Source organism: Microtus oregoni, unplaced genomic scaffold (assembly GCF_018167655.1).
Source record: "Microtus oregoni isolate MIOR12 unplaced genomic scaffold, Mior012 000098F_ref0000018, whole genome shotgun sequence".
NCBI classification, from domain to species: Eukaryota; Metazoa; Chordata; class Mammalia; order Rodentia; family Cricetidae; genus Microtus; species Microtus oregoni.
In genome coordinates this window covers 3,511,650-3,522,821 of record NW_024544711.1, presented here as the reverse complement: position 1 = coordinate 3,522,821, position 11,172 = coordinate 3,511,650, and the positions used below count along the sequence as shown (strand labels likewise).

At 41.9% G+C, this 11,172-nt stretch overlaps 1 protein-coding gene across 1 annotated transcript; it reads right to left on the bottom strand.

Moving 5' to 3' along the window:
* Window positions 1-903: 903 nt before the first annotated feature.
* LOC121442929 (protocadherin beta-1) lies at window positions 904-3,360 on the bottom strand. Its single transcript, XM_041644560.1, has one exon. The coding sequence runs from the start codon at window positions 3,358-3,360 to the stop codon at window positions 904-906; it is 2,457 nt and encodes an 818-aa protein (XP_041500494.1).
* Between the last annotated feature and the right edge of the window lie 7,812 nt (window positions 3,361-11,172).

Genomic DNA, 11,172 nt, shown 5'->3' with positions numbered 1-11,172 from the left:
AGTATTCTATTTATATCCTAACCCACTCTTCATTACCTATTTTCAAATAACTTCCTTCTGATAAGGCAAGGATATCTGTATTGAAAGAAACTTGAGACCTGCCTAAGACCCAAATAATCCTTAAGAAGCTATAATTAATAATCCTGGGTAATAGTTCTTGACTGAACTAGCTTTATATTTGTCCTTACATTTACAAATAAATGAAATCATTTTCTTTTTTAATCTTCATCTTTTCTGGCATTGTCAGCAAGGATCCTCACTTTTACTGGATATTTTCAGGATTACAAATGATGCATGCAAGCTGATTCAGAGACGATCTCCATTTGTCAAGTACAAAACGTAGAAATTTCTGAATGAGCTATGTCTCTGCGAATTTCTTTTGGAGACAGGGTCTCACTGTATATTACTGACTGGCCTTGAACTCACAGCAATCCACCTGACTCTACCTTCTGGAATTAGAGGAATGTACCACCACTCTTGGGCAAACCCAATCCTTAATCAGCTGAGAACCTAGTCCTCTTCCCTATATATAAATAACTTTCTACTGAAAGATGATTTAAAAGTAAAATAATTAACTCTTGCTATGGAAGTATGTATTTCTCAGGCCAGGGACAGTGAACTTCCATGGGAAACAGGAAAAATGGCTCCTTCATTTTTTGCCTAGCACATGAGAGAGGAAAAAGCAGACTTTACACAAAGTAACATTTCTTTGACAGAATTCCAAATGTGTATATAATCTAGGGATCCAGATACTTGCTTCATATTAAGCTAAGCTGAGCTTTCTATTTTCACCAAACGAGGCACTTGTGTTTCCCCAGAGTTGTACCCTACTCCCATCCTTGTTTTAGTGAGGGTAGCTCTTTGACGATGGACTATAACACCATGTATCTGAATTAGTCAGCATTACATATAGTCATCATCTATCCGGGCATGGCCCTCTGAACCCCGAGGTCGATTTCTATTAGAATTTGGAGGTAAACTGGGGTCATCCTCTGTTTTCACCTCTCCAGTGGCATGGGGGAAAGGGAAATTGGGCATAAATCGCTTAAGAAAACGGAACTCACTATTTCCAGTCCCAGTGGCTGAGCACATATCATAAGGACAAGGCTGGGGCAAGGAACCATTGCCTCTCCCTTGTACCAAATTGTTAGGGAAATTACAGTCATCATAGAAGTGCTCTTGAATTGTGAGTTTGTCTCTGTGTTTAATCTTCTGGTAGAGGTGTATAACGAAGATCACAGTGACAGAGACGAGAAAAAGAAAAGAAAGCACAGCCAGAGAAATGACCAAATATTTTGTGGTTGGATTTACCTTTCTGGAATGCTTGGATGGATCCTGGAACTGCAAGTAAGGCTCTGAAAAGCCGTCTACCAGCAGGATGTTGAGTGAGGCCGTAGTGGAGAGAGCTGGCTGGCCATGATCCTGAACGAGAATGATCAGTTTCTGAATCATAGGATCTCTCTCGGATATCTGCCTCAGTGTACGTATTTCCCCGTTTTGTCTTTGAACAGAAAATAACCCAAGGTCGGTGGCTTTAAGGAGATGGTATGAAAGCCAAGAGTTCTGCCCAGAGTCACCATCAACAGCCACCACTTTAGTCACCAGGTAACCTGCCTCTGCAGACCTGGGCACCAGGTCGTTGCAGGGCAAGCTGCCATTCTGTAATGGGTACAAGATCATTGGACGATTGTCGTTGTCATCCAAGACAACCACTCTGACAGTAACTTGGCTACTCAGTGACAGAAAACCCCCATCGGTTGCCTTTACCACAAACTGAAAATCTTGAATGGCCTCATAATCCATGGTTCTTAGTGCATAGAGCTTTCCATTGTCTGAATTTATAGAGATGTAGGCAAAGACTGAGAGGTCTCCACTCTTTGGAGGCAGGAGAGAATATGTCACTTGGGCGTTTTCACCCACATCTAGATCATCAGCGTGGACTTTGCCAATAAAAACTGCAGGACTGTTGTTTTCACGGACAGTCAAGATGTAGGAATCCTCCTGAAAGATTGGAGGATTATCATTTATGTCAGATATTAGCACTTCAATCACAGTCTCTGTGGACAGGTTGGGTGGTCCAGTATCCATGGCAACGAGTGTGATGTTATAACTGGAGACATCCTCCCTATCCAAGCTTCTATGAGTGACCAGCGAGTAAGAATTCCGGAATGTGTGCTTGACTACAAAGGGCAAGTCTTCTCTGAGGAAGCAGGTGATTTTTCCTCCAACTCGCACATCCCGGTCCCGGATAGTGAAGAGGGCCACTACGGTCTGGAGCGGAGAGTCCTCAGGAAGAGGGCTGGACACTGAGGAGACTGTCACTTCCGGAGGATTGTCATTTACATCCACCACTTCCACCAAGACTTTGCTGTGGGCGGAAAGGCCCCCTCCATCTGTCGCTTGAATGTCAATGTCATATGTTTCCATCGTTTCAAAATCTAGGGGCCCGCGGAGTCGAACTTCTCCGGTTTGAGAGTCAACAAGAAACGTCTGGAGAACTGCTTCTGGATTTTCAGCTAAAGAGTAAGTGATCTGCTTGTTGGTGCCCTCGTCCAGGTCCGTGGCAGTCACCACCACTACTAAAGAGCCGTTGTCGCTGTTCTCTGGCACCTGAGCGCGATATACCAAGCGAGAGAACTGGGGCACGTGGTCATTGACGTCCAGAACAAGCACTCGAATGTTGGCGGTGCCAGACTTGGGAGGGGACCCACCATCCACCGCTGTAATGGTCAAGTTGACTTCAGGCTGCTCCTCTCTATCCAGGGGATTATCCAGCACAAGCTCCGCATATTTGGGCCCATGGCTTCTGAAGCGCGTGTGCAAGTGGAAATAGGGGTTTGCACTCAGGGTGTAGTTTTGGAGACCATTGAGTCCCACATCCAGGTCCTGGGCGCTCTGCAGTGGGAAGCGTGAGCCCAAAGGGGTGCTCTCAGGAATCTTTAAAAGAGGCTCCTTGTTTAGAAAAACTGGGGCATTGTCGTTGATGTCAAATACTCTGACTTCCACACGGAAGGACTGCAGCGGCTCTGCCAGAACAATTTCAAAGTGCAGCACACAAGGGTCAGCTTTGCCACAGAGTGCCTCGCGATCCAGTTTCTCCTTGACGAACAAATCTCCTGTCTTGCGGTGGAGCCGGAAGTGCAACTTGTTGCCCTCGGCAACCAGCCGAGCCCCGCGCTCTGCCAGCTTCCCCACCTCTAGCCCCAGGTCCTTAGCCACGTTAGCCACAAAGGAGCCGCTCTCCATCTCCTCCGCCACCGAATAGCGGATAGTGGCCGCGCCTCCCACAGACACACACCAGAGAAGGAGAAGAGATCCCACCTGCCTGATCTGCAAAGTTTTTCTGCGCGCAGCTGCCATCATTCCTCCTCAGAAGTGCACTCCCCAAGGCTGCCGCCAGCTCTGGGATACCTGGCTTTCACTTATGCCGATAGGTTGCACAAACACCAGCTCTTCTATTACTAGCCTCTAACCGCAGCGCCACCAAAGGCTGACTCGGCGGCCAGGTAAGCTGTTTTGCACTTGAAAGAAAATCTGCTGTGAGTAACTTAATTCCCTAGGCCATTAAGCGTATTAATAGGTATGTGCTCATTCCGGAGAGTTGAGCAGAGGTTGGAAGTTTGTTGCTACAGCAACCGTAAACTCCCTGTTAATTCCCTTTCAGGAAAAAAAAAAAAAGTCCTTGGGAATTGAGAAACCGGGGAGGTTGTGCGCTCACGCTGAGATCACTATCTATCGTCTGGGGCCACTGCAGCAATGAACAAATAGCACGAATTAAAGCTACATTTCCATAGTGCACTTAGAGACCAAGGAAAAGGCGAACAGAACCTGCACTGTCCTCTGAAGCCCAGTGGAGAAGCATGGGGGTGATGAGCAGAAAGGCGAGGGCGGTGGATATGGAAAGATAGAAGAGGAAACAACAAAGTGAGCAGGCAGATATTCTTCAGGAACCTGGGGTCCAGTAGGAACACATTTCTTGTTTTTCACAAATGCATTGCTTCGCCCAGAGGAAGCAACTGACGGCTTGTCTCTTAGGGTTATTTGTCAGGCGGTAATATTGACCAGGCATGGTTTCTATGAACTAGCGCTGTGATTTACATGCAATAATCAATGTAATCTTGCAGCAACCCTATTAAGAAAGGAAATATTTCTGTCTTAAAAGATGAAGAAACTGACAGGAGAGATTTAGTACACAGAAATATTTATACACTGTAGTTTTGACTGACCCAAACTCTATACACTTAGCCAATCTAGGGCTCTGTTTCCTGGGTAATGTAGTGGATAAATAAAGCGAAGATCAATTTAAAACTTTAGATTCCAAAATAGGGAGATGAGATCTGATCCTCCTCTCCCTGAATTCCTTTAAACAGATGAATGAACTATGGTCCTGGGCTCTGGGGTGGTAATTCAGTGGTACAGCCTTGTCTAGCATGCTCAAGGCCTAGGATTCCATCCCCAACGATGCAAACAAACAATCAGAAAGACCAAAGGTCCCGAGTGATGGAACATATCATTAAAACTGCCTCCTACTGCTGATCAGAAGTATTCCATTTCCATTTATACTTAGCATTTTAAACCCTAGATGCTATATGATAGATTGCCGTCATTTCAGAGAAGCCTAACCCTTATTTCTCAGTGGGGGCAAAGTGAATGGAGAAGAAAGTATACAAAATGTTTAGCTGAGCATGGTGGAGCATGACCATAATTCTAGCCTTTAGGAGGCAGAGACAAGATCGGAACTACACAGCCAGCGCTGGCTGCTGTACATAGTGATCTCAAGGCCAACACAGGGCACATGAAAGCCTGTCTCAAAAATAAAAAATACACAAAATGTTAATATTCTATCATCATTAACAAACCCTTTGAGCTCTGTCTTAACACGTGGTGCAAATGCGCATTCCTAAATTTTTTTTTCTCTCTCCTCTCCTTAAAGCTATATGATGAAACTTTGACACTAGCTTCTTGGATATCTGAATACACAATCGATGGTCTTCTTCCATTTCCACGATCACCAGAAATCCTGCTCTTGCTAAGTTAAGCTGCACTGGTTGACTTATTGCCGCAGTGAAAGCTGCACATCCCTGGAAACATGGGGAGCATCAGTGAGAAACCATTTTAAAGGGCATGTGGTTTGTGGCTTTGTGCCGGGTGATTTAGGGGGGATTTGAGGTAGGACTTTGATCTCGATTGGCATCTGTCATAAGTGAAGCTAATTACATGGTGAGTAAATTAATGATCTTATGCAGAATATAAGAAATGAGTAAGGATAACAATGCCATTGGCCAGGGCCCCAATTACTAATATTTGCAGTCTAAAGAGGCATTTGGTCATTTTGTGAAGAGGTTGATTAGTTCTCTTTTTTGTCTGTGTACAGACTGATTATAGTGTGCTCTTTCCCCTGATCCACTCCCATCACTGAATAGCCTTGGCTAAGTATTCTATGAAATTGTTTATGTTCAACAGGAAGACACTATGACTTATTTGTATTAACCCAGCTCCTAGATATCAAGGATTACTTTTATCTTTTTCAGGATAACTGTACCCAAGTTCAATTGCTCACTTTATTATTATAAATTTAATTAAAAGTTATTGCATGAATATGCATATCACTTTGTGTGTATTTACACAGATCTGGTGGACAGAGTGTCTACCTAGAAGCGACACTGATGTTGTAATGCATGTTCCTTTTCAGCTTTACAATGTAATGACAAGCTGCTAAGAAGTTGTTTCAATTTATATCTAAGTTCTACAGTTACCAGCAGTGTGGCCACCAATTGTTCAAACTATATGCAATGTCTAGTGTCTTTGTCTGTTGCTAATGGTGCAACATCATGGAGTAGTTTATTTTTAAACAGCTTTACTTTGGCCCATAGGTGCAGTCCAAGATTAAAGGAGCCATTCTAGTGATCGCCTTTCTGCTACCCTCAGCAATGAAAGGGATCGTGTGATGAGAAAGGCAGGGTGTGTAAAAGAGACCTGAACTTTATAGTAGACCCTCTTTGGAGATAGTCTATTAATTACAAAAAGAACTTCCTAAAAGTCTCAGCTTGCTCCCACCTTATAAAACCTCATAATAGGGATCAAATATCAGCTTGAGTTTTAGAGTGAGCAAGCTGCACTCAAACTCTAGCACTTTGTATTGCTGGCCTTCTAAAAATGTGTTCATAACTCACTGTGTAAGTTTGGTTTCTCAGGTTATTAACCTTTTTGCAGTACTGGAATTTGCATATGCCAAAACAGCATGGAGCCACATTATTAGCCCCTGGCTGTTAACTATTTAATATATTTTCAGACATCTGGGTGCTTTGGAAAGAGGAGTTTTTGTTCAGTACTCTTGTCATTTTCCTGTTGGTTTGTGGTAGCTTTACATATTGTGAATTTGAATCCTAGGTAATCAAAAAAGACATCTTTATGCCTAGTTGATATATGTCTTCAGAGAAAACACTCAGCCAATTTGTATAAGAAAATTAAAATCATGTTATTTAGCATTATCAAAGAAGACATTTCATCACATTTTTCTAAATATTGTTGACTATAAATATTCAGATTAAAGATCAACAACCCAGGCATAAAAAATACAGTATAAGTGTTGTGTGTTTTTCTGTCTGTTTGTGTGATAAAGCATTCTGACCAAAAACAACTTGGGAAAGAAAGGCTTCACTTGACTTATGCTTCCACATAACAGTCCATCACTTGGGGAATTTAGGACAGGAGCTCAGGGCAGGAACCTAAAGGCAGGAACTGAAGTCAGACCATGGAAGAGCGCTACTTACATGGCTTTCTCAACTTGCTTCTTCATACAACCTAAGCATACCTGCCCAGGTGTGGCACTGTCCACAGTGGACTGGGCCCTCTCACATAAATCAATAATCAAGAAAAACCTTCCACATACTTGCCTATGGGCCAATCTGATGAAAGTATTTTCTCTTCCAAGATGACCATAGCTTGTGTCAAAGGAACAAAAACTAACTAGCATAGCCATATAAAACCAATCACTGTATTGTTTAGAAGCAGCTATGTCTGTAACAAATGCAATAAATACCAAAGGCATTATTTACCAGACTTCAGGGTAGTGGTAACTTCTGAGGATCTTAGCTTCAAATGTATCACCAAATAATTTTTTGATATGGCCTAAAGAGTAAATAAGTATTTATTAATATTTAAATTACACATACTCAACATTTTTACATGTATGATAGATATCACAATAAACATGAAAGTAATGAAATTTATTCATTTTACTTCTGTTACTTATAATAACACAATCCATTTCTGTAGGGGAAACTCCGCCCAATGGGGGGCGTGTTTACCTCGTGCTAATGTTTACATATAAATCTGGTGGCATGAGCCCCGCTGGTCTCTCTTTTTTGTATCTCCTGCTCATCGATAGATCCCTGGTGTTGTAAGCTATTCCTTCATTAAAATTTGCTGTTTCATATTAAGCTAGCCTGGTTATTACGCCGCCTACACATTTCTTTTTTACTGTGAACTTCCTGAATCTACGTCCTGAGTGCTGTGGTTGCAGGTATTGACTACTATGCCTAGCTAACATGGGCTGTGTTTTGCTATTACTGTTTTGAAAACCAGTCTGGTCTCAAACTCATGGCAATCTTTCTACCTCAGACTCTTGACTACTGGTATTACAATCATGAGTCATACTGTTTTCATTTATTTCTCCTTTCCAAATATTTTACTGGGTGTATTCATTGTACAAACCACTGGGTCTCATAATAACATTGTTAAAAGTGTATCATACTCTTTGACGATATTCACTTCTCATTGTTCTTCCCCGGCCCCCTCACCATTTTGGCTAATCCCCTTCTTCTCAAATATTACCCTCTCTATTATCTCATGTATTTGTATTTAGTGTAGGTTCCATGTGAAAAAGAAGATGTAGTTCTTTGTCCTTGTAGGCCTAACTTATTTCAGTTGACATAATGATCTCCAGTTCCATCCACTTCCTTGCAAAAAACATAATTCCATTATTCTTTATGGATGAATGAAACTCCATTACATTTATATCTCACATAAACTTTATCCATTGCTGTGAGGATTGGCATCTGTGCTGATGTTATAACTTAAATATTGTTAGTAGTGTTGCAATAAACAAGGGTGAGCAAGTGTCATTGCAGTGTGCTGACTTATATTTCTTTATGCATATTTGCAGAAGTGGTACAGTTGGGTCATATCGAATTTTGAGGAAGAAGTTCCACACTGAGTCCCACAGATGAAACAGGTCCCCAGACCCTTAGCACAATTAATACCATGTTAGAGCCACCATTCTGACCTGAAAACCCAGCATGTAAGCCCCTGAACTTGCCAAAATGGTAACAAAGACCTAATCTATTATAGACCCGGTCGAGTTTCAAGGTTCAGGAAAGTCCCCAAATGTTAACTAACCTTACTTTTTTTGTTCCACAAATTCTGATTGTGGCTAACTGTTCTTGTTAGCTGAAGTATTTCAACCAGGATGTGGTTTGTGTGCTTAAAATACAAAGATTGGTGAGGCTTGAGGGCTGCATGATTTTGGCAAGCTCCCCCTGCAGCTGCCAGCAAACAATACAGACTTTCTATTTGGCTTTAAGGGCATCCATGTTATTAACTGTAAAATAAAGGATAACTATGCTACAATCCACAGACTCAGAGAGACTAGGCAATAAGGGGTGTTCATGGGGAGAACACCAGGATCTCCCCAGGAAGGGGAAATAGAAAAGATTTCATGAAGGGACTGGGGGTGGATGGGATGGGAACATGAGCAAACAGGTGGGGACTGGGGATACAGGGGTAGAATACTGAAAGAGAATGTGCGAAATGGAGAGTGGGCATTTTGGGGTCAGGTAAAAACGTGGCACAAGGAAAACTCACAGGAATCTATAAGGATGACCCTAGCCGAGATTCCTAGCAATAGCAGATGGGTAGCCTGAACTGGCCATCTCCTGTGACCAGATTGATGTCATCAGACTTCACCCAGAAACTGATGGAAACAGACACAGAGACCCACAGTCAAATTCTAGACAAGTTCAGGGAATCCTGCAGAAGAGAGGAAGAACGGATTGTAAGAGCCAGAGGTATCAGAGACACCACAACAAAACTCACAGAATCACCTAACAGGGGCTCCTAGGGGCTCCTACAGAGTAAACCAACAGCCAGGAAGCCAGCATGGGACTGACCTAGGCATTCTGCATATATGTTACAGTTGTGTAGCTTTGTCTTCTTGTGGTATTCTTAACAACAGGGATAGGGGATGCTATTGACTCTTTTATCAACTTTTGGGACCCTACTCCTCATATTGGGTTGCCTTGGAACCATGGGGAAGAAGTTAGTATTAACTGCACCTTCATAAACCATGTTTTGTTGATACAAAAAAGACCTGCCCTTTACTAAACAGAAAAATAGAAGAAGTGGATGGGGGATGGGAACAGAGGGAGTTGGGAGAAAGGACTGGGAGGAGAGGAAGGAGAGGAAATTGCAGCCAGGATGTAAAATAAAATCACAGTAAAGTCCACGTGTGATCTCTGATGGCTTTACCTCCCTACACAGTGACTACACTAGTTTGTGTTCTCACCAACAATATATAAGCATTCCCTTTCTGTCAGGGACCAGCCTTTACAAAAATACTACTTACTAGAGTAGGGGAGTAAGGATTAAAAGAATTAGTAAAAGGCACGAAGATGCACGTAAAAAATAATATAACAAAAACATAGAATAGTATCAGGAGGGAGTTCCAGTGAATACTGAAATCCACCTCCATTTAATTTTCCATATACTTTTATACCCAGGGGAAAGAAGACAAAAGAGACTGCTTTAACATGATGCAAAGGACAACTAGAACAATTATTTGCTTCAATATTTTGAGATATCACGTCATTAGCATTCTGTTGTTAGGCAGTGAGCCCACCCTACACCAAGTAAATCCTGAAGGCAGCCACTCCCAAGGTCAAGCCTCCTATTTCAAAAAGAAGTATGCTTAAATATTCTAACCATTGGTCAGGGTGGAGTGGATTCCGCTGTATGGGCGATCTTGATGTCAAAAGAACAAAGTAACCACACCCTAGGTCAGGACGTGTAGTCCTGGTTGTTGTCAACAATTTTGAGCAGTTTCAAAACTCTGACCTTCAGACAAGGTGAAAATAGGCTCACACTTTTGGGCCTTCCACACATTTCCCCTTAGCTTTGTCAACATTTCTTGTTTTTTTTAAATGGAAACCATTGTGATAAAGGCAAAAGAGAATCTCAATATTATTTTGCTCTGTATTTTCCCTATGGCTTAGTGAACATTTTCTTATGTATTTCTCAGTCATTGGCACCTTGTCTTTTGGGCAGCATCTATTCTTTTTATTGCCCACTCATTGACTAGATTATTTGGGTTTAGAAGAGGAAAGTTGGAGTTTAATTACTTTTTTAGCCCTTTGTATATTCCATTTATCAATACCATGTCAGGTGTTGTGATATAGCTAATCTTTGTTGTCACCGTGACTACATCGGGAATCTACTAAAACCCAACAGCTGGGCACACCTGTGAAAGATTTTTCTTAACTGGATCATGTGAGTTGGGAAGACCCACTCTAAATCTAGGCCCCAACTTCTGTTAACAGCCCACATAAAAGGACATGGAAGAAAGAAGCTTTCGCTGTTTGGCCCCACTCTTGTTGGCCAATTCATCTATCCTGCTGCTGCTGCATTTCTTCCGTGACATTAGAACCTACGTTAGGATTCTAACATAGACTAAAGACTAGGTGAGACATCCAGCCTTGTAGACTGAACAAACACTGGATTGTTGGCTTTTCAGCCATTATTGGACTAGCTGGACCACAATCTGTAGGCTACTCTAAATAAATCCCCTTTTAATATAAATAGATTTGATCTATTAGTTCTATTACTTTAGAGAGCCCTAATACAGACGTACAGTTGGGAAAAAAATTCTCTCCTTCCATAAGCTGTCTCTTCATTCGCTGCGAAGAACTTTTAACATAATATCATTCATTCTCCTTTATCAGTTCCTGGGAGACATTTCTACTGCTGTTGAAAATGTCTGTATTTTCACACCTTGTGTATGTCTTTTTCTAGCAGTTTTATTGTTTTAGTTCTTACATTTAGGTCTTTGATCCATTTTCAGTTTGTTTCTGTACAGGGGGCGAGATAGGAAACTTGTTTCAGCCTTCTAGATGAAAC